Source organism: Neofelis nebulosa, chromosome 15 (genome assembly GCF_028018385.1).
Source record: "Neofelis nebulosa isolate mNeoNeb1 chromosome 15, mNeoNeb1.pri, whole genome shotgun sequence".
NCBI classification, from domain to species: Eukaryota; Metazoa; Chordata; class Mammalia; order Carnivora; family Felidae; genus Neofelis; species Neofelis nebulosa.
In genome coordinates, this window is record NC_080796.1 from 3,071,059 (window position 1) to 3,095,104 (window position 24,046).

The 24,046-nt window shown below is 38.4% G+C and overlaps 2 protein-coding genes across 2 annotated transcripts in view; both read left to right on the forward strand.

Annotated features, from left to right (window-relative positions):
• LOC131495882 (ankyrin repeat domain-containing protein 26-like) overlaps positions 1-9,494 on the forward strand; it is a 42,776-nt gene extending 33,282 nt beyond the window's left edge. Inside the window, exons 8-9 of the mRNA XM_058701055.1 lie at positions 6,966-7,179; positions 9,224-9,494. Of these exons, the coding sequence (XP_058557038.1) occupies positions 6,966-7,179; positions 9,224-9,479 (470 nt within the window). The 3' untranslated portion in view covers positions 9,480-9,494. The remainder of the gene's footprint in view (positions 1-6,965; positions 7,180-9,223) is intronic.
• Positions 9,495-9,625: 131 nt separating this feature from the next.
• LOC131496455 (ankyrin repeat domain-containing protein 26-like) overlaps positions 9,626-24,046 on the forward strand; it is a 44,895-nt gene continuing 30,474 nt past the window's right edge. The window contains exons 1-2 of the mRNA XM_058702013.1: positions 9,626-9,775; positions 11,899-12,021. Coding sequence (XP_058557996.1) covers positions 9,626-9,775; positions 11,899-12,021 — 273 coding nt within the window. The remainder of the gene's footprint in view (positions 9,776-11,898; positions 12,022-24,046) is intronic.

The following is a 24,046-nucleotide window of genomic DNA, read 5'->3' on the forward strand; positions in this document are numbered from 1 at the left end:
TCCAGGCTCCAAGCTATCAGTACAGAGCCCGACGTGGGGCTTGAAATCACCAACGGTGAGATCATGACCTGAGCCTGAGCCCAGTGCTTAACCAGCTGAGCCACCCAGATGCCCTGAAATTTTAATTTTTGATTCTTTATAGCTAATATATAGAAATACAGTTGATTTGTGTGTAATGATTCTGTATCCTCCAACCTTGATAAATTTATATGTATGGATATATTTAATATTAGAGAGAATACATGAGCAGGGGAGAGGGGCAGAGAGAGAGAGAGAGAGAGAGAGAGAGAGAGAGAATCTTAAGCAGTCCCCATGCTCAGTGCGAGCCTGACATAGGGCTCCATCCCATGACTCTGGGATCATAGCCTGAGCTGAAATCAAGAGACAGACATTCAACCGACTGAGTCATCCATGTGCCATAATACATTCATTTATTAATTCTAGTAGCGTTTTTCTTAATCCTGTCAGATTTTCTACATAAGCAAAGGTCATAAAATTCATTTTTAACTACTATTTTACTAACAATGGTAAATATTGTAGACTTGTAGCCAATACATTCTCTGTCACAACTAATCAGCTTTTCCATTGTACTATAAGAGCAGCCAATAGATACTGCATAAATTAATGGACATGGCTGTATTTTGATAAAATTTAATTTACCAAAACAAGTAACATGGACCATAGGCTGGAGATTGCCAACTTCTATTTTGTGACCATGTCCTTGCTAGTAGAGACAGTTTCACTTCATTTTCTATCTGGATGTCCTTTGTTGCTTTATCTTGTTTGATTGCATTGGCTAGACCTGCTAGTATAGTGCTGAACAGAAGAAGTCATTCAGTGAATGTCATTCCTGTCTTCTTCCTGATCTTATAGGAAATGCATTCAGTTTTTCACCATTGTTTATAATGTTAGCTATAGAGTTATCATGACTTGTTTTGTTTTGTTTTAAATCATATTGAAGTTCCCTTGTATTCCAGGATTGCCAAAAGTTTTTATCTGGAATGGATGTTGAATTTTGACAAGGAACTTATTTTATCTACAGAGATAGATACGGTTTTTGAATCTTAAACCAACTCTGCATTTCTGGGATAAACCCCATTTGGTAATAACAAATTATCCCTTAGCGTATTGTTAGATTCCCCCCCCACAAACACACATGGCTGTAGTTTAATTAATTAATTAATTAAATATAATTTATTGTCAAGTTAGCTAACGTACAGTGTATACATCGTGCTCTTGGCTTTGGGAGTATATTCCCATGATTCATTACTTACATACCACACCCAGTGCTCATCACAACAAGTGCCCTCCTCAATGCCCATCACCTATTCTCCCCTTCCCCCACCCCTCCATGAACCTTCAGTTTGTTCTCTGTATTTAAGAGTTTCTTATGGTTTGCTTCCCTCTCTGTTTGAAACTATTTTCCTCCTTCTATTCCCCCATGTTCTTCTGTTAAGTTTCTCAAAATCCACATATGAGTGAAAACATATGATATCTGTTTTTCTCTGACTGACTTATTTCACTTCACATACTACCCTCCAGTTCCATCCATGTTGTTGCAAATGGCAAGATTTCATTCTTTCTCATTACCAAGTAATATCCATTGTATATATAAACCACATTTTCTTTTCCCATAAATCAGTTGATGGACATTTGTGTTCTTTCCATAATTTGGTGATTGTTGATAGTATAAATGTTGGGGTACATGTGCCCCTATGAATCAGCACTCCTGTATCCCTTGGATATATGCCTAGTAGTGCAATTGCTGGGTTGTTGGATAATTTTATTTTTAACTTTTTGAGGAACCTCCACTCTGTTTTCCGGAGCAGTGGCACCACCCATGCATTCCCACCGACAGTGCAAGAGAATTCCCATTTCTGCACATCCTCACCAATGTCTGTTGTTTCCTGTGTTGTTAATTTTATCTACCCTGACCGGTGTGAGGTGGTATCTCAATGTGGTTTTGATTTGTATTTCCCTGATGATGAGTGACGTTGAACATTCTTTCATGTGCCTGTTGGCCTTCTGGATGTCTTCTTTGGAAAAGTGTCTATTCATGTCTTCTGCCCATTTCTTCCCTGGATTATTTGTTTTTTGGGTGTTGAGTTTGGCCAATTCTTTCTAGAGTATGGATACTAATCCTTTATCCGATATGTCATGTGCAGATATCTTCTCCCATTCCGTTGGTACCTTTTAATTTTGTGGATCGTTTCCTTTGAAGTGCAGAAGCTTTCTACATTGATGAGGTCCCAATAGTCCAATTTTGCTTTTATTTCCCTTGCCTTCAGAGATGTGTTGAGTAGAATTTGCTGTAGCCAAGGTCAAAGAGGTTGTGGCCTGTGTTCTTCTCTAGGGTTTTGATGGTTTCCTCTCTCACATTGAGGTCTTTCATCCATTTTGAGTTTATGCACGGTGTAAGAAACTGGTCCTGTTTCATTCTTCTGCATGTTGCTGTCCAGCCCTCCCAGCACCATTTGCTAAAGAGCCTATCTTTTTTCCATTGGATACTCTTTCCTGCTTTGCCAAGGTTTAGTTGGCCATACATTTGTGGGTCCATTTCTGGATTCTCTATTCTATTCCATTCGCCTTTGTGTCTCTTTTTGTGCCAATAGTATACTCCCTTGATGATCGCAGCTTTGTAGTAGAGGCTAACGTCTGGGATTGTGATGCCTCCAGCTTTGGTTTTCTTTTTCAACATTATTTTGGTTATCTGGGATCTTGTGGTTACATACAAATTGTAGGATTGTTTGTTCTAGCTCTGAGAAGAATGCTGGTGCAACGTTGATTGGGATTGCACTGAATGTGTAGATTGCTTTGGGTCATTATCGACATTTTCACAATGTAGCTTCAATGCCAACTTCGTGAAAGCTTGTCTTATCTCTCTACTGCTTGCAGTCCTGGATACTCCAAGTAAACTGTAAACATCCAGATCTGTGCCCACTAAAATGGCCATATACACTATTAGGAAACAGAATGACCCTTTTCAGGTCCCGGACGTAGTCATTTTCATTGAACCAGACTCCCATTCTTTCTCTGATACAAGTTCTGATGAAAGTGAACATTCATATATACAGCTGGTTCCAACTGAGAGGATATGCAGGTTTGAGAACTTGTGTTCACGTTACTCCAAGAGCGAATCAAGCATCATGAAATTTTCTCCCAAAATGTCAATCTGTGTAGGCTCAGTAATCTCCACTTCCTCAGATCACAAAAGATATCAAAATACTTTGAGGAATCTAACCTTCTTAACATTCTGTTTCTCCTTTCTTCCTTTAATCCTAAATGTCTAAATCTTCTCCTTACCTGAGAATGGTCTCTGGCTCATTTCTAACTCCTTGTCATGCAGCCAAAACATACGTTTGTAAAGTATAGCGGTGGAGGTAACAAATATTCAGACTAAAATAAGCAACCAGAGGAAAATCGAGAACATATTGTCCAATACCACCATGGGACAAGTGGTTCTCCTAGGGGTCCTTCTCAGCGTGGGTGTGGTGGACTTGATCTGCGCCAAGCTTCAGGGCCAGGTAGAAACTGCCGGTAAATGCAATAGGAAGGATTTCTGGCTGCCATCAGCCCAGAATAGGATGTGGGGAGAGGGGAAGGATGGGGACATCCCATGAAAGAGAATGCTGGCATATGAAGTCTCTGGCAGGACTAGGGTGAAAAGAGCCTGAGTAACTGAAGCTTAAGTGAGAGAAAGGGTCGCAAGAAGCTGGGAAGCGAAGTCAGAAGAAGGCTGATGATGTAGGTAGTGAGAAAAAGGTGGGGAGCTAGAACACAAAACTCATAGCAGGGGCGGAGATGAAGGGAGGAGAGACAGGTGCACAGGCATTGGGATTTCCCTTCCAGAAGGCCATGCCTCTGCCACTGCCGCCGCCTCCCGCTCCAGCAGAGCCTGGGGCCCGGCCCATGCCCACCTCAGTCTAGGGGGGTCGCCTCCTACAGCTACTCCCCCACCTTCAATTCCCGGCAGGTGGCGGACCCCGCCCCCACAAGGCCAAGTGCCTGCTGTGAGCCTGTGAACAAAACACCTGCTCTCCAGCCACTGCCAGGGTGGGGCGGGGCAGGGCGGGGCACTTGGGAAGCTGGGGGAGGAGCCACAAAGGCAGCAAGGAGCACCGCACTTCCCTCTTCTTTTTTAATGTATACATTCAGTGCTATCAGTCTTCATGTGAGTGCTACTAGGGTAGCACTACAAATTCTACTATGTTTTCATTTTCATTCAGTTCAGAATCCTTTCTATTTTTTTTTTCTTTTTTCATTACTTCTTTGACCCAGGGGATATTTCGAAGTGTTCTGTAGTTCACAAACAGTTGAGTATTTTCCAGAGATATTTTTGTGCTTGTTTTTGATTTGATTGTTTTGTGGTCAGGGAACACACTATTATGACTTCAGGCCTATTGACTTCTTCCTTTTATTAAGGCTTATTTTTGACCCAGAACATAGTCTTTTTTGGTAAGTGTTCCATAGATCCTTGAGAAGAATAGTGGTGGCCAAGTCTACTATGCCCTTGCTGATGTTGAGCCTATTGAAATATCAGACTATAATTGTGAATTTGCCTATTTCTATTTTCAGTTCTATCAATTTTTACTTCATGTACTTTGAAGCTATTAACAGATACATGAACATTTAAGATTGCTCTTAATTGACCCTTTTATGATTATATAATGACCTGTTTACTGCTGGTAATGATTTTTTTGCTTGAAACTGTTTTGTCTGCTATTCATATAGCCACTCTAGCTCAGCCTTCTTTGGTCAAGTGTTAGTGTGGCATATCATATTTCTATCTTTTGAACAAATTTCTGTCTTGACATTTAAAGTGCATTTTGTATAGGTGGCATATAGTTGAGTCTTCCTTTTTTATCCATTTTGACAGTCTGCGTTTTAGTTGAGGCTTTTAGACCGTTTTCATTTACTGTGATTTTTTTTCAATATATGAAATTTATTGTCAAATTAGTTTCCATACAACACCCAGTGCTCATCCCAAAAGGTGCCCTCCTCAATACCCATCACCCACCCTCCCCTCCCTCCCACCCCCCATCAACCCTCAGTTTGTTCTCAGTTTTTAAGAGTCTGTTATGCTTTGGCTCTCTCCCACTCTAACCTCTTTTTTTCTTTTTTCCTTCCCCTCCCCCATGGGTTTCTGTTAAGTTTCTCAGGATCCACATAAGAGTGAAAACATATGGTATCTGTCTTTCTCTGTATGGCTTATTTCACTTAGCATCACACTCTCCACTTCCATCCACGTTGCTACAAAGGGCCATTTACTGTGATTTTTGAGATAGTTGATTTGAATCTGTCATCATGCTGTTTGATTTGCATTTGTCTTATCTGCTCCTTGTTCCCGTTCTCTTCTTTTTCTGCTTTCTTTTAATCGAGTAATTTTTATGATTCAGTTTTATCCATTTATTTATTTATTCACGTATTCATTTATTCATGTATTCATTTTTTCACTTATTTATTTAGGCTTCCTAGCTAGAACTTTTCAGTTTTGCTGCTTTAGTTGTTGGTTTAGGGTTTATAGTCTATGGCTTCAGCATCACAGTCTCCCTTCCAGTAATGTTATACCACATCGTATATAGTTTAGGCAAATTACAAGAGTTGACTTCCATTTCTTCTTTCCTAGACAGATCCTTCCTGGGTCAGTGGGATTATAGTTTTCATGAAATTTAGGAAGATTTGGGCCATATTTTTTTCCTGTCCCTTTCCCCTGCCTCTTTGGGCAATTGTATATTTCCCAGTTGAAGTTTTCTCCCAGGTTTCCAATGTTAAACTTCAGTCTTTTGTTTTGTGATGTCTAATATGTGTTTATTCCTACCCATCGTATTGTTCATGGCTAACATAATTTACATCTCTGTAAGTGCTATTTGGTTTTTAAAACTATAGCTTCTATGCCTCTAGTTATCTTTTCATGCTTTGTTTGGAGATATAGTTAAGTTACTTACAAACAATTGGATCCTTTAATCTTGCTCTTACGAATTATTGGCTGAATCCAGAGTGGTGATCAGCCTAAGGCAAATTATGAGTTTTTCTATCTTAGCTAATGTGAATAGACACTGTCCCTCGTGCTGTGGGAGCACCAGGCAGAGTTTCCTCTACTCTTTTCAGATTTTTTTCCCTTGATGACTAGGAAGTAACAACCATGTATGCACTGGTTGTTACTCTGCTGAATAGCCAAAGGGGACCCTGTGCAGATGCCCAGGGTTCTTTCTGTGTCCTGCTTTCTCCTCTCCTGGATGCTGACCTGTCGTCTCTATCTGTCTTGACTTCACCACACTCTCAGTTTTGCCACCTTGACACAAGGAGTATGGTGAAATCTACTTAAATAATTTATGTCTCCTGTGTCGTAGCCTGAAAACTCTCTCAAGGGAATGAGTTTGGGCATACGTGTTAGGCTAACGTGTTTTGTTTTCAGGGATCATTGTCCTTCATTTTCTGAAGATCTGTGTCTTGAAAATCATGTTAAAATTGTATTTTGTCTGTTTTGTTTTTGCTTGCTTCAGGTAGGAAGATAGGAAGATCAATCAGTATGTGTTACCCCATCTTGTCCAGAAGTAGATTACAGTGGAACTTCAGCACATGCTCTAGACTGTCGAGAGTGCTTGTCTTCCTCCTTTGCTTAATTGCCTCCTGCTCCTCCTTCATTCCTCAGTATAGTTATCTCTTCCTCAGGGACATCTATCTTCCTTGGGCCCAATCTAGATCAAGTTATGATCACAGAACTCTGTCTTCTAATAGGAACTATCTGAATTTAGAATTACCGTTTGAGTTGTCTTTCTCCTTCACTAGACTTTAAGCTAATCAAGAGCCAGGGGTCTTCTCTATTGTATGTGTAGAGCTGAGTATAACATCTTCCAATGAAGGTATATATTTATTCAATGTTTGAATGAGTGAATTGAAGATGCACAGGCCTGTATATGCAAAAAGTACTCATCTATTTTATTTCTGTTTCTTCTCTGATGCAGATTATGCTGGCTTCTTAAAAATCCAAGATATACGTGTTTCCTATGAGAAATTAAGGAAACTTAACAAAAATCACTGTAAACTTCTTATGGGAAAAATGACAAAAATGGAAAAAATGGTTAGTGCACTACAAAACGAGCTACAAGAAACCAAAGACATGATATCACGGTTAGAGCATCAAAAAGTTGAATGGGAACGTGAATTCTGCAGTTTGAGGTACAGCATCTTGGCTTTAAGGAAATATTTCAACTGTTTCCTTTTTTTCCAAAGATGTGTAGAGGCAGTTTTGTAATTGCTGACTTACCTTATGGGATTTTTCTGGAAAGAATACTTGTTTAGTGTTGTGAGGTGTGCGATTCTTGGAAAAAACACAGCAAGTTCTTAACAGTGAATACTTCTAATACTTTAATGTATATTCCAAATCACAATTTTAATGGCCATATAAAAGTCCACCATAGTCCAAGAAACATCATTATTTAAGAGATTGAATTCTGCCTGTTTTTCATCTTTCTGTATTTTAATTAATGCTGTCAAGAATGTCTTTTATAGAAATCTGTTTCTACATGTCTGGTTACTTACTTGGAATCAATTCTTCAATATAATGTTATCTGGATAAGGTATAAAAATTTTAAAAAAGGTCTCTGATCCATATTTTTAAATTGTTCTCAGGAAAGTTTATATTACTTTCTGTACCTACCAACAGAGTATAAAATGGTCATTTTTCTCAAGACAGTAAAATTCCCCAAAATTGATTCCGTTTGCTTCTTAACATGCAGGGGTTAAAAGGTAAAGTGGGGGTGCCTGGGTGGCTCAGTTGGTTAAGCATCTGGCTTCGGCTCAGGTGATGATCTCGTGAGTTTGAGCCTTGCTTTGGGTGGGCTCGAGCCCGGCTTTGGGTGAGCACGAGCCCTGCTTCAGGTGAGCTCCTCTTCTCTCACTGTCTCTCCCTCTCGGTCTGCCCGTCATGGGATTCTGTCTCTCTTTCTCTCTCTCTGCCCTCGCTCACTTGAGTCATCTCTCTCTCAATAAAAAATTTAAACAAAGTAAAATGGGGGCGCCTGGGTGGCTCAGTCAGTCAAGCATCCGACTTTGGCTCAGGTCATGATCTCAGGGTTCGTGAGTTCGAGCCCCACATCGAGCTGTGTGTTGTCAGTGCAGAGCCCACTTTGGATTTTCTGCCTCCCTCTCTCTCTCTATGCCCCTCCTTTGTTTGGATGGGCTCTCCCTTTCTCAAAAATGAATAAACTAAAAAAAAGTAATACAGAAAGTGATTACTGATAAGTTTTTTCAACATCTCTGTCATAGGTAGATAAAATTAATTCAAAAGTGTATGCTGAAAGGTCATATTACTCTTTATTGTTTACTTAATTAATACGTATCCTGTCGTGTTCTAGAATGGATGTTTAAGTGATTCCTAAAGTAGGTATGCATCAACAAGGTAAGTTGCAAGTGTTGTGGAAGAAGAAACAAAAAGCATAGGCAACAGATATTAGACTAGTCAGCGTAGTCTTGGATGACAGTAATCTGCACATGTATGTTGTGTAAACAACATCCACAGATGCTCTCTTTCACTGCACATCATTTTTGGAGGTACCTGTAAGGTTTCATCAAGTGGAGATTTCATTTCCAGTGAGTTGATAAACTTGCTTATAAACAGCAACTTCTCTTTTTTTTTTTTTTTTTTTAATTTATTTTTGGGACAGAGAGAGACAGAGCATGAACGGGGGAGGGGCAGAGAGAGAGGGAGACACAGAGTCGGAAACAGGCTCCAGGCTCCGAGCCATCGGCCCAGAGCCCGACGCGGGGCTCAAACTCACGGACCGCGAGATCGTGACCTGGCTGAAGTCGAACGCTTAACCGACTGCGCCACCCAGGCGCCCCCAGCAACTTCTCTTTTTAATGAGAAACTGAATTATCTGTCCTATGGAGGAATAATTATACCTGTGGGAAAGGGGGTAATTTTCAACTCTAACTTTCCTGAATAATTTCAAACTTCCTTTCCTACAACATCTACCAGAGTTATTACTGACTGAAACTAACGAAGTTGCATAATGCTTTCTCCTGGCTTTTTTTCAACTGTATATATGGTTTGGAAGAGATTGAAGTGACAAATTAAAAACATGAGCCCTACAAGAAAAACAATCGGAAAACATAGAAATTTTTCATTTGGATAATAAGCCAACATTTGTGGAACCAGATCATCAAATGAACTTTTTATGTCTAACAAAGCAAATTTTAAAAGAAGCACATGTAATTGCAGATGTACCTTAAAACAAGAAGAAGAAGAAGAAGAAAGAAGAAATGCTGATATGTTATATGAAAATATTAGGGAAAAGTTAAGAAGAAAAGAAGACGAATATAAGAAAGAAGTTGAAACAAAACAACAAGTTGAACTCGCTCTTAGAACGCTAAACATGGAATTGAAGGCCACCAAAAATCAGGTAAATCAGTTTTTGATAAAAACTGTATTTCCATCCATATTACATAGTGTAATATTATACATATATATTTTATAGTATCCCTTTGACTCAAGATATATTATTTAGGTTTAAAATAAATTAAAACATGGGATTATGTTCTTTTGAACATTTTTTTAAAGTTCTCCACTTCAGCTTTTGACCTTTTTTTTTTTTTAACGGTATGAGACCAGAATCATAATGAAATGTGTCTCCAGGTTTTAGAAGAGCGCAGTGACACTCAGTGGCAACTTTCTCCAGATCAGAAGGCCAGAGTCTTACAAGATGGAAGTCCAAACAATCACCTTTACAAGCAAAAGGAGCTAGAAATGGCTCATAAGAAAACTAGTTCTAAGGTATCTTCTTTAGTTATTTTGAAGTACATGTGTGTATGTATTTGTATATATTCTATTTTTGAGTTATTATTACTTTTTTCTAGGTGTGTGTGTATGTATATATATATGTATGTATGTATATATATATATATGTGTGTGTGTGTGTGTGTTATGTGTACATATATATGTATGTATATATGAAACTGAACTGTGTTCATCATGGAAACTATAGAGGATTTTAAAAGCACATATATTTTGAGGAGGGTCATGGGGGATGGTGGCATTTTTGCTTCACTGGATAAAATAATATTCTTGATTAAATGCATTTGTCTGCAACAAATAGTGACATTCATAATGTCCTCATCCAAGGGAGAGGCTTTTATTACTTTCTGTAGGAATTGATGAGCTCTCCCTAATCTCAAAACTATTGCTACTAGCAACATGTGTTTTGGTTTTGAACAGTTACTTCACTGCCTTGATATATTACTAGGTTAGTTGAACACTTCCGCTAATGGACAGGAGGGCAAGTGTAGCCAGTTCACTGATCATATTTTCGGTATCAAGTCTCCTACTTTTGAGAAAAGTAACAGTTTTGCTTCAAGAAGCATCCTATTTCATTACAAGGAACTTTTGATAACAATGGTATGCTGTGGTATATACTTAATGATAATTTATTGATAGGTATTTTATTCCTAATAAAATAGCTGAGTGTATTTCCCCTCTTTTATATTTATTACTGTTTTCAACAAGAGGCAATACAAGTTATTGTAGCAGTAAATAATCTCATGGTATTCTAAGAGATGTATAAATTTCACCTTATTTCCTATGAGTATTTTGAAATACAAGACTTCTTTCGTACTTGTGTATTTACACTAGAGAAGTGGCAGTGGTTGGTGCAAGAGCACTTGTTGTGGAGTGAGAAGACCTGGGGAGAGTCCTACAGCTCACCATTTTAATCTCTCCATTCTAGAATTGTGATAACCAAATGAGTTCATTGATGTGTGTAGAAGTGTTTCTATTATAGTACAGTGCCTAGATTTTTCAGTTATCAATAGATATAATTCTTATAACTGACTATAGAAATGGTAGCAAAGTAGATACCTATGAAATATTCTCAGGAAAGAAAAATTTAAGGAAATTTAATCTGTCCGAGTATATGCAGAGCTAAGGATTTTACTGTGGGGTCTCTGTGTTCGATATCTACTGTAAACTCAATTTTTAAGTGTAGTCAGGTTTATTAATCTTTTATTTTAGGCCTTCTGGTTTGTTGTAAATCAGAGAAACGCTTTTCCAATTCTGAGATTCTGAACACTTTTCTCACAAATTCTTTTTAACTTTCATGCCTTCATTTTCTACAGTTAAAGTTCTGAACTTTTTGGAACTTACGCTTGTATAAAATTTGAGATTTGGAGCCAACTTTATTTTTTTTCCAGTTGGATATTCACTTACTGTAATCCTTCCTTCCTTCCTTCCTTCCTTCCTTCCTTCCTTCCTTCCTTCCTTTCTTCCTATGTTTCTTTATTCATTAGAGAGAGAGAGAGAGAGAGAGAGAGAGAGAGAGAGAGAATGCAAGCAGGGGAGGGGCAGGGAGAGGAGAGGGAGAGCGATAATCCTCAGCAGGCTCCTGACTGTCAGCACAGGGCCTCATGCGGGGCTTAAACCCACAGAATGTGAGATCATTCCCTGAGCCAAAATCAAGAGTCAGACACTCAACCAACTGAACCACCCTGGCACCCCCTGAAACCTTTTCATTGTTTAAACATAGATTATGCTTTCATTTAAAAGAAAATCATGATAATGCCATTTTATTGAGTGCTATCTGAAAATGTTTTTGGTTTTACTTAGCTTTCTGATGATCATGAGAAAACACAAGATCGGTTGCATAAAAACCACATGTTGCAGGATAAAATTGTCGTGCTGAGACTGGAAAGAGACACCATAAACAATCAGAAGTAGACAGGGAGATAACACCTTTTGTGTCTTTAACTGAATTCAGTGAACAGGAATGTGTATGTGTTACAAAAAGACGGTGAATTGATGTATGTGTTGATATTTCTCAAAGTACGTATGTGAGAGTTGTCTATTATTAACATAATTTAATAATAAGATGATTTAGAAAATCAGTAACAGAAATGTCTTATTAGGTAGTTGTGAGACAACTTCAACAAGAACTGGCTGATACTCTGAAGAAACAGTCTATGTCACATCTTCATCTGGAAGATGAAACACGGAATCTCAAGAAGAAATTAGGTCAAATCAGAAGTCAGGTATGTAGTAAATGTAACCTGTCAACAGCTAACTTATAGCTAGTTAAATAATATAAAGTGTTTTAGGATACCAATTTCCATGGACCACTTTCTTTGGTATTTTCATTATAATTAATTTATTATGATTTTAGTATCTTTACAATGCATTTATTTCATAAACTTCTGCCTCTCCTTCTCCTATTTGTGTTATACATTGTTTTCTTATAATACTTACTTTTAGGAAAGTTGAGGCTTTTGTATCCTTCCTCAGAGAAATTGAGAGACTTTTTTCGTTCTTTCTTTAATTTAAATTTTTTTGACAGTTTATTTATTTATTTTGAGAGAGAAAGTGAGAGAGAGTGTGTGCATGCATGTTAACAGGGGAGGGGCAGACAGAGGAGAGAGAGAGAATCCCAAGCAGGCTCCATGCTGTCAGTTTAGAGCCAATGTGAGGCTCAGTCTCATGAACCGTGAGATCATGACCTGAGCTGAAAGCAAGAATTGGACGCTTAACTGACGTAGCCACCCAGGTGCCCCAAGAGACTTTGTCCCCTACTAAACAATGTTTTTTAATGATATCTCTATTACCATGATGAGGCAAGCTGGATCAAATCAGAAGATAATGTTTAATGGAATGATTCAGATAATTATCTTAGTTCTCATCTTCACTTTTGAGAAGAATGTATATTGATTTCAGGATGACTTGTACAGAAAGATCACTTAACAAACCACTTGAACTTCGGCATTTCCTTCATTTTCTTTGCCTTTTAGACATATTGTCAAAGCACGGAAATATTCTGATCATGTGTAGTATGGACGCCCAAAAGCGAGAATTAAGAACATTCTCTGTGTCCTGCCATTGGGTTTTTTTTTTAAAGCTATTTTGAGGTACAATACACATACCATAAAAGTCACCCATTTGCCACGCACAGTTCACTGTCTCTGTGTACACTCGTGCAACCATCACTGCCATCAAGTAGAATGTTTTCCTCATCCTGAAAGGAAACCCTTACCATTGCCCCCAGCCTCAGGCAACCACCAGTCTACTACTTGGTCTCTCAATGGAGTTGCCTCTTGTGAATATTTCATATAAATGGAGTCACACAACGTGTGGTCCCTTGGGACTAGCTAGCTTTACTTAATGTTTTCTGGGTTCATCTGTGTTGGTTACAGCTTATATCAGTGCTTCATTTCTTTTTATTGTCAAACAGTACTCCATTGTGGGCTAAGGCCCTTGTTCATTCATCAGTTGATGGACCTTTGGGTTGTGTCCACTTCTTGCCTATTAATACGGCTGCTTATGAACATTTACGTAGTTCTTGTGTGGATATCCGTTTTTAATGTCTCTGCCATCAGATTTTATCCTCTGAGTTAATCGGGTTGATTTTACCATCTCTCAGCCGTTACTCATGCTGTCCTGTCTTTTTAGTTTCTGTTCCTCTTGAGTAAACCTATGTTATTCAGACTTGGCTCACAGTCTCCTTTCCAATGAATTTTCTCTGACTGTTCTAACTCCCATTAGCTTTAACTCTCTTGACACTTGTCATCTAGCCTGTGCAGAACAATTTAGTCCTTTATTTGACATTGTTTTTATTTTTTTCATGACAGGTAATTTCATCTTCCTAAGTATAAATTTAAGGGATAGTAATATTTGACACGGGTGATACTTATCCTTGTATAAATTGAAAATACTTTAACTTAACAGTTTTTCCAATAAAATTAATTACTTTATACCGTATCAATAAATTCTTCTTGAAAACATTGGTATAGCAAAGCTTTTATTCTAAATGTATGCTAAGAAATGAAATACTAAATTGAGGGGTGCCTGGCTGGCTCCAGTCTGATTAGAGTCTGCCTTTGGCTCAGGTCATGATCTCCATGTTCTTGAGATGGAGCCCTGAATTGGGCTTTCTGCTGTCAGCAGAGCCTGCATTGGATTCGTTGTGTCCCTCACGTTCTGAGCCACTCAGACTCGTACTCTGTATCAAAAAATAAACGTTAAAAAATGTGTGTATATCTCTATACACACACACACACACACACACACACACACACACTTATATAAGTAAAACTATTAATGAAAGCACTTAATCAAATAGAGGAGAAATGTTCAATCAAATGTTTAGTTTTTTTTTTCCCTCTCACTATGAAAAAGCACGCTAAATTTGTCTTTCTTTCTTACACAGCCAGAACTGTGATTTACAGATTTGTATCACTTTACCAATGCAAATATCTGGGGACAGCTTTTCTGATATGCTTTTACCACAAACCCTTAATCTCTTCATCAGAGTACATGCTAAAGCAGCCTAACGTAAACAGTATGGACATGAAATGATGGAGGAACTTTAGTTTCACAAGTCTCGTTTATTTCCATGTCAGTGGCTTTCCCTTGCCTCTGATGGTCATGTAAAGGATCTACTACTGAGTCAAAGAGGTGCTATTTGTACCGTAGTCTGTGAGCATTGTCCACTCAGTGGTATAGAGAGGAAGTAAGTTAAAAGGATTATAAGTGGAAAAAAGTACTGTTGGCTAGTGGCATTGGCAAAGTTTTTTGAAGTACTGAGGAGAGATTCTGGGCCTCATGCTCCCCATTTGCTACCACTTGCGGTGGAATGAAGAATAACTTCAGTATAATTTGTATAGGGGAAAACTTGTATTGGCAAGCCACCTGCCTAAACTATCACATTGTATTGGAACACAAACTACAGCAACAGTAATCATGCTACATGCAGACACTTAGAGCTGACTATGTGCCACGTACCCTTCTAAGTTGTTCATCTATTATTTCCTAATTTAATCTTCACAACATCCCAGTGGGGTAGATACTATTATTATTTATTTTGAGATCACTTTTTTAAGGTCCTTTGTTTTGAGAGAGACAGAGAGAATGTGGGGAAGGGCATGTAGGGAGAGAGAGAAAAAGGGAGAGAGAGAGAGAAAGAGAGAGAGAGAGAGAGAGAGAGAGAGAGAGAGAATCCCAAGCAGGCTCCTCACTATCCATGCAGAGCTCGATGTGGGGCTCAATTACATGACCCTGTGATCATGTCCTGAGCTGAAATCAAGAGCCAGACACTGAACCAACTGAGCCAGTCAGGTGCCCCAGTAGGTGCTATTATTACCTTCATTTTACAGATGCAGAGATTGAGACATGGAAGTTTTAGGTAGTGTGCTCAAGGTCATACAGCTCATAATGAGCAGAACTGGGAAATCAGACCCAGGCATTCTGGCCCCTACTAGGATATTATTTCTCAAATTCTTCCATTAAATATCTTGTTGTCACTGAAAATAGCATGTTCAGTTTTATAATCATGAGAATAGCAACGTCATTCACCTATGTGAATATGTAAAATCATAGTTGATGTGGTGCTTGGAATATGAAAATAGAAATGTTTACCATGAGGTAAATTCTTATATTTCCTCCATTTGACCAATAGATACATTTGTACATTTATGTGATCATATATAATTTAAAAACATTAACAATGTTATGTTTTTGTAGGAGAGTAAGGTTGGTAAACTATTCTGTAAGAGTATTGAAACATTTCATCTTTGTAAGCCATAGTCTCTGTTGTAGAAGCTGAACGCTTTTGTTATGACCTCAAAGTAGCCATCAATCAGCATGTAGAGGAGAGAGTGGCTGGCTCCAAAAATATTTTACTTACAGCGGCGCTTGGGCGGGTTAGTTGGCTGAGGTCCTGACTCTTAATTTCCACCCAGGTCATGATCCCAAATCCCACATCATGAGACCAGTCATGAGACAGAGCCCCACATCAGGCTTCGCCCTGAGCTTGCAGCCTGCTTACCATTTTCTCTGTCTCTCCCTCTGTCTCTTTTCCCCACTTCTGCATGCTCTCTCTCTCTCTCTCTCTATTTCTCTCTCAAGTCAAAAAAATTAAAGAAACAGGTGATAGTGTTCTAGTAGATTTTCAGTGGTTAAAATTATTTTTTCTCTATTTTAGTTGCAAGAAGAACAGGAACGACATGCAGAGGCCGTAAGATATGCTGCGGAGATGAAAGATCATGTGCAAAAGTATAATTTAAACCTCTTAGAAAATAACTTGTTTATTTATAAAGCAGATAAACAGTGTAGTATGGGAAATGTATTAGTTATGCCAGTATATCATTGTTAAGCTGGATACAAATTCCAGCTTTGAGCTATTTTTAAATGCAGAATTGTGGCATATTATCTCTCAATTTTGCACCTTATCCACAAAACACGATGAGAAAAATGGCACAATTCCAAAATCTTCCTCTTGACGAAATTTTAAGGATTTCTGTAATACCCTCATTTGTTCAGAAAGTATGTGTTGTTGTTTTAAATTTATGTGTGAGAATAATTACCTTAAGATCTGCATTTTAGGCTACAGGTTAAAAATGCCATGCAAGAAGCAACCATCAAACATCAAGTGGCCCAGATTCAAGATCTTGAGAGCAACGTGATAAAGACACGTTGGGTAAGTCGGTCTCTTAATGTCTGTCCTACTGAAAAGGAATCCGTATTTCACTAGTAGTAGTACATAAGAATGTTTTGGATCCCATGGAAAATCTCACTGCTGCAAAGGTTTGGTTGATATTGTTCCTACTTGCTACTAGTGATGTAATTCTTCTATATAGATGAAGTTGATTGAATTCATAAAGTAATGACCTTTATAGTGAGATTTTCATAAAAACATTGTGAGAATCTAAAAAAAAGCAACATTTTATATATACCACATTGAGCATCTGTTTTAGTCCACCTTTGGCTACTGTTAATAATGATGCTGTGAACATTGGCATACAGATGTGTGAGTCCCTGCTAATATTTTTCAGCGTGATTCAAACATCCCCAATCTTTGAGTGGTCATTTGATCTTGAATACTGACATTCTCTTGTAATCTCATCCCTTCAGTGAGAGTTTGAGAACGGGTTATTTTAATGATGATTTGTTGTAATTTGTAATTATAAGTTTGCAATTTATTATCTTCATTAACAATGACCGGCAGATCATTATGCAAACGTCCTTCTCAAAGGAATGGACTTTTCTCCTTGTTGGATTTTGTAAAGGAAAAGAAATGCCAGTGAAAAAGGAGAAATGGCTGCTCTGTCAGGGCCTTACCTAGTAACATAGTGCTCCTACCATTGCAAGTTCAGACTCATTTTTTTTTCCATTCACTTCAGTTAGTCAGACTTTCAGAGATTTCACAATTCAATCTCAGAAAAGACTAATGTGCCATTCAGGATTCTCATTTATTGATATGTAGTGAAACCCCAACTGTTTTCCAACCAGAACAGTTAATGTCCTCACACTCTCACCCTCCTTTGTAGGATTCTCATTGTAAATCCTAAGTGGGAGCAATGAGGTAGATACGCTGACCAACTCGTTTCTGTCAGTCACAAAAGCTATATAATATACATCCAAGTTTCATTAGACAGCTATACCCGTCAGGGGAACTAGAACATTCTGTTGACTGGTCCTTTTTGTGGCTGAAGAGACATTGAAAATTACTTCCTTTTCTAGACGTCTTATTAATGAGTCACATTGTATTAGGGAACTTTTCATGCGAGTAACATGATACTCAGTTGTTCAGTCTTCTATGAATGAGAGTGCTAGGCATTGTCCTGCTACTGTGTCCTGAAGAAATCTTTAAGGTCTCAAAAACTAAAATTTGTAAGAATATCCGAAACTGGTGAAGCTTATTAAAGAATAACGAGGGATTTAGTGTAGATACCTATAGGAAGGAATTAGGGTTATGGCATGAAATTACCTGCCACTTTAAGGTCTTCTCTGCGAATCAAAAACTTAAGATTGCATTAGGCCAACTCAGTCCATAGCTCTGACTTCTCTAGAAGGTCTTTATCTCCTGAATCCCCAAACCAGGGGCTACCTGGGTGAAGGCATTTGATGCACACAATTTTGAGGTGAAGAATCTGGATTGGGAAGAAGAGGTAGCTCTAGCCAACTTAACCTTCCTAACAATATAGTCAAGTATGCATCTGAAAGGAACTTCAGAAGACTTCCATAAGTTGAAATCTCTATGGACGAAGAAGTTACTCAAAAGGAAACAAAGGCAAGCCAGTGATCATCCAGCCCTTGTGATAAATGTCGTGTTATAAGAAAAGTGAGACAAAGTATGCTGGTCAGTATCCTAAGGGTAAGGGTGCTCCCTAAGACTCAATAAGAAAAACACACTCAAAGTAACACCAAAAAGAGTCCAAATAAAATGTACACGATTAGCTGTCTACAAAGGTACTCCATGTCAAGTAATGATTTTTGAGTGTGCGGTTGAGGATGTTGTCTATGAGCACCTACATGGAAGAGCGAAAAGTACACATGGCCTAGGTAAAGGGGCCCAAGCTAGAAATGTGAATTAGAGAATCTGGTTGTGAAGCCTTAAGAGCAATTCAAAACACAGATAGCAAGGGGCAAGGACTTAATGTCAGGGGTTGCCGTCCTTCAGAATTACAGTGTGGTTAAAAGAGAAGAGGGAGGGCATGGTCATATTTCTCAGCTGCTGCTGAAAAGTGAAGCAGGATAGAGACCTTAATAAAATTAAAAAAAAAAGAGGTTCTTGATGACTCTCAAAATGTCTTAGTGGAATGATAGGAGTGAAAGTTAGATTTTAGTGTAAAAGAAGGAAATAAGTGAAGAAAAGTTGATTCTGTGGATGAGACGATACATTAAAGAATGCTCGAGTCCACTGCAAGGGGAGAAGCAGCGTGATAGGTGGACAAATCTTCAAAAGTTAAGCAAATGGTTACTAGAAACGGAGAAATTGAAATCTTTCTTCCTTATGCAGCCAGTGCTGGAATTTACAGATTTGTAGCACTTTACTAACTGCAAAGCTCTGGGGCCAGCTTTTCTGATATGTTGTTACCACAAAGCCTTAATCTCTTCATCAGAGTACCTGCTAAAGCAGCCTAATGTAAACAGTATGGACATGAAATGATTGAGGAACTTTGGTTTAGCAAGACTCGTTTATTTCCATGTCAGTGGTTTTCCCTTGCCTCTGATGGTGATGTAAAGCATCTCTTACTCAATCTAAGACGTGCTTTTTGTACCGTGGTCTGTGAGTATTGTCCACTGAGTAGTATAGAGAGGGAGTTAGTTAAAAGTATTATAAGTGGGGGGAAAAAAAGTACTGTTTGCTAGTGGCATTGGCGAAAGTTGTGTGAAGTACTGAGGAGAGATTCTGGGCCTCATGCTCCCCATTTGCTCCCACTTGCGGTGGTATGAAGAATGACTTCAGTATAATTTGTATAGGGGACCACTTGTATTGGCATACCACCTGCCTTAACTATCTCATTGTATTGGAACGCAAAATACAGCAACAGTAATCATGCTAAATGCATACACTTAGAGCTGACTATGTACCACGTACCCTTCTAAGATGTTCATGTATTATTTCCTAATTTTATATTCCCAAGATCCCAGTGAGGTAAATCCTATTATTATTTATGTTTCAGATCACTTTTATAAGATTCTTCATTTTGAGAGAGAGAGAGAGACAGAGAGAGAGAGAGAGAGAGAGAGAGAGAGAGAGAGATTGTGGGAAGAGCAGGTAGGGAGAGAGAGAGAGGGAGGGAGAGAGAGAGAGATTGTGGGAAGAGCAGGTAGGGAGAGAGAGAGAGGGAGGGAGAGAGAGAGAGAATGCCAAGCAGGCTCCTCACTACCCACCCAGAGCTGGATGTGGGTCTCAATCACGTGACCCTGAGATCATGTCCTGAGCCGAAATCAAGAGCCAGACGCTGACCCGACTGAGTCACCTAGGTACCCCAGTAGGTGCTGTTATTACTTTCATTTTACAGATGCAGAGACTGAGACACGGAAGTTTTAGGTAGTGTACTTAAGGTCATACAGCTCATAACCAGCAGAATTGGGAATTCAGACCCAGGCTTTCTGGCTCCTACTAGGATTCTGCTTGTCAAACTCTTCCATGAAATATCTCGATGTCACTGAAAACAGCATGTTCAGTTTCATAATCACGAGAACAGCAATGTCATTCACCTATGTGAATATTGAAAATCATAGTTGATATGGTGCTTGGAATATGAAAACTGAAATGTTTACTATAAGGTAATTTCCTATATTTCCTCCATTTGACCATTAGATACATTTGTATGTTTATCTAATCATATATAATTTAAAAATATTAACAACGTTATGTTTTTGTAGGAGAGTAAGATTGGTAAACTATTCTGTACCAGTATTGAAATGTTTTCGGCTTTGTAGGCCATAGTCTCTGTTGTACATGCTGAGCTCTTTTGTTATGACCTAAAAGTAGCCATCAATCAGCATGTAGAAGAAAGTGTGGCTGGGTCCAATAAGATTTTAGTTACAGGAGTGCTTAGGCTGCTTAGTTGGTTGAGCGTCCTGACTCTTAATTTCCACTCAGGTCATGATCCCAAACCCCACATCATGAGACCGGTCATGAGACCGAGCCCCACATCAGGCTTTGCCCTGAGCTTGCAGCCTGCATACCTTTTTCTCTGTCTCTCCCTCTGACCCCCTTCCCACTTGTGTGTGCTCTCTCCCTCTCTGTCTCTCTTTCAAGTACAAAAAAACAAGAAACAAAAACATTTAGTTACAGAAACAGGTAATGGTGTTCAACTAGATTGTCAGTATTTAAAATTATTATTTTTTCTTTATTTTAGTTACAAGAAGCACAGAAACGACATGCAGAGGCCGTAAGATATGCTGAGAAGATTAAAGATCATATGCTAAAGTATAATTTAAACCTCACAGAAAATAACTTGTTTATTTATAAAGTAGATAAGCAGTGTACTATGAGAAATGTATTAGTTATGCGAGTATATCATTGTTAAGCTGGATACAAATTCCAGCTTTGAGCTATTTTGAAATGCAAAATTTTGGCATCTTATCTCTCAATTTTGCACCATTACCACAAAACACAACTAGAAAATTGGCACAATTGCCAAATCATCTTCTTGATACAATTTTAAGAATTTCTGTAATACCCTCACTTGTTCAGAAATTACACGATACAGTTTTAAAATTATGTGTGAGAATAATTATCTTAAGATCTGCATTTTAGGCTAAAGGTTAAAAATGCCAGGCAAGAAGAAACCATCAAATATCAAGCGGCCCAAATTCAAGATCTTCAGAGCAACTTGCTAAAGGCAAGTTTGGTAAGTCGATCTCTTAATGACTGTCCTACTGAAAAGGAATCCTTATGTCACTAGTAGAAGTACATAAGAATGTTTTGGACCATATGGAAAATTTCACTGATCAAAATATTTGGTTGATATTGTTCCTGCTTGCCAGTAGTGATGTAATTCTTCTATATAGGTGAAGTTGATTGAATTCATAAAGTAATGATGTTTGTAGTGAGATTTAAATAAAAATATTGTGAGAATCTAAGAAGAGCAACATTTTATATATACCACAGTGAGCATTTGGTTTAGTCCTCCTTTTGGCTATTGTATATAAAGGTGCTGTAAACATTGACATACAGATGTGTGAGTCCCTGCTAATATTTTCCAGTGTATTTCAAATGTCCCCAGTCTTTGAGTGATCATTTCATCTTGCATTCTATCTTTCTGTTGTAAACCCAACCCTTTAGTGAGAGTTTCAGAAAGAGTTCTTTTAATGATGATATGTTGTAATTTAAAATTACAAATTTGCCACATATTCTCTTCATCAACAATGACTAGCAGGTCATTATGCAAACGTCCTTCCCAAAGAATAGAGTTTTCTCTTTGTTGGTTTTTGTAAAGGAAAAGAAATGCCAGTAAAAAAGTGGAAATGGCTGCTCGGGCAGGGCCTTACCTAGTAACATAGTGCTCCTACCATTGCAAGTTCAGAAACTCATTTTTTTTTTCCATTCAGTTGAGTTAATCAGCCTTTCAGAGACTTCACAATTCAATTTCAGAAAAGACTAATGTGCCATTCAAGATTATAATTTATAGATATGTAGTGAAACCCCAACTGTTTTCGAACCAGAACAGTTAATGTCCTCACACTCTCACCCTCCTTTGTAGGATTCTCATTGTAAATCCTAAGTGGGAGCAATGAGGGAGATACACTGACCAACTCGTTTCTGTCAGTCACAAAAGCTATATAATATACATGCAAGTTTCATTTGACAGCTATATACGTCAGGGGAACTAGAACATTCTGTTGACTAGTCCTTTTTATGACTGAAGGGACATTGAAAATTACTTTCTTTTCTATACGTCTTATTAATGAGTCACACTGTAATAGGGAACTTTTCATGCGAGTAATATGACACTCTGTTGATCAGTCTTCTATGAATGAGAGTGCTAGGCATTGTCCTGCTACTGTGTCCTAAAGAAATCATTAAGGTCTCAAAAACTAAAATTTGTAAGGATATCCGAAATTGATGAAGCTTATTAAAGAATAACGAGCGATTTTCTGTACATCACTATAGAAAGGAATTAGGGTTATGGCATGAAATTACCTGCCACTTTAAGGTCTTCTCTGCGAATCAAAAACTTAAGGTTGCATTAGGCCAACTCAGTCCATAGCTCTGACTTCTCTAGAAGGTCCTTATCTCCTGAATCCCCAAACCAGGGGCTACCTGGGTGAAGATATTTGATGCACACAATTTTGAGGTGAAGAATCTGGATTGGGAAGAAGAGGTAGCTCTAGCCAACTTAACTTTCCTAACAATATAGTCAAGTATGCATCTGAAAGGAACTTCAGAAGACTTCCATAAGTTGAAATCTCTATGGACTAAGAAATTACTCAAAAGGAAACAAAGGCAAGCCAGTGATCATCCAGCCCTTGTGATAAATGTCGTGTTATAAAGAAAAGCGAGACAAAGTATGCTGGTCAGCATCCTAAGGGTAAGGGTGCCCCCTAAGACTCAATAAGAAAAACACACTCAAAGTAACACCGAAAAGAGTCCAAATAAAATGTACACGATTAGCTGTCTACAAAGGTACTCCATGTCAAGTAATGATTTTTGAGTGTGCGGTTGAGGATGTTGTCTATGAGCACCTACATGGAAGAGCGTAAAGGACACATGGCCTAAGTAAAAGGGCCAAAGCTGGAAATGTGAATTAGAGAATCTGGTTGTGAAGCCTTAAGAGCAATTCAAAACACAGAGAGCAAGGGACAAGGATTTAATGTCAGGGGTTGCCCTCCTTCATAAATAAGGTGGGGTTAGAAGCGCAGAGGGAGGGCATGGCATTTTTCTCAGCTGCTGCTGAGAAGGGAAGCAGGATAAATACCTTAATAATTTTTTTTTAAAAAGGTCCTATATGACCCTCAAATTTTCTTAGTGGAATGATAGGAGTGAAAGTTAGATTTTAGTGTAAAAGAAGGAAATAAGTGAAGAAAACTTGAATCTGTGGATGAGATGATACATTAAAGAATTTTCGAGTCCACTGCAAGGGGAGAAGCAGCGTGATAGATGGACAAAGTTTCAAACTTAAGCAAATGGTTAATAGAAAAGGAGAAATTGAAATCTCTCTTCCTTATGCAGCCAGTGCTGGGATTTACAGATTTGTAGCACTTTACCAACTGCAAAGCTCTGGGGACAGCTTTTCTGATATACTGTTAGAACAAAGCCCTAATCTCTTCACCAGAGTACCTGCTAAAGCAGCCTAACGTAAACAGTATGGGCATGAAATGATTGAGGAACTTTAGTTTAGCAAGACTTCATTATTTCCATATCAGTGGCTTTCCCTTGCCTCTGATGGTCATATAAAGCATCTACTGCTCAGTCTAGGCGGTGTTATTTGTACTGTACTCTGTGAGCATTGTCCTCTGAGTAGTATAGAGAGGATGTAAGTTAAAAGTATTATAAGAGGGGAAAAAAAAGTACTGTTGGCTAGTGGCATTGGCGAAAGTTGTGTGAAGTACTGAAGAGAGATTCTGGGCCTCATCCTCCCCATTTGCTGCCACTTGCGGTGATATGAAGAATAACTTCAGTATAATTTGTACACGGGGCCACTTGTATTGGCATGCCACCTGCCTAAACTATATCATTGTATTGGAATGCAAAACACATCAACAGTAATCATGGTAAATGCATACACTTAGAGCTGACTATGTGCCACGTACCCTTCTAAGTTGTTCCTG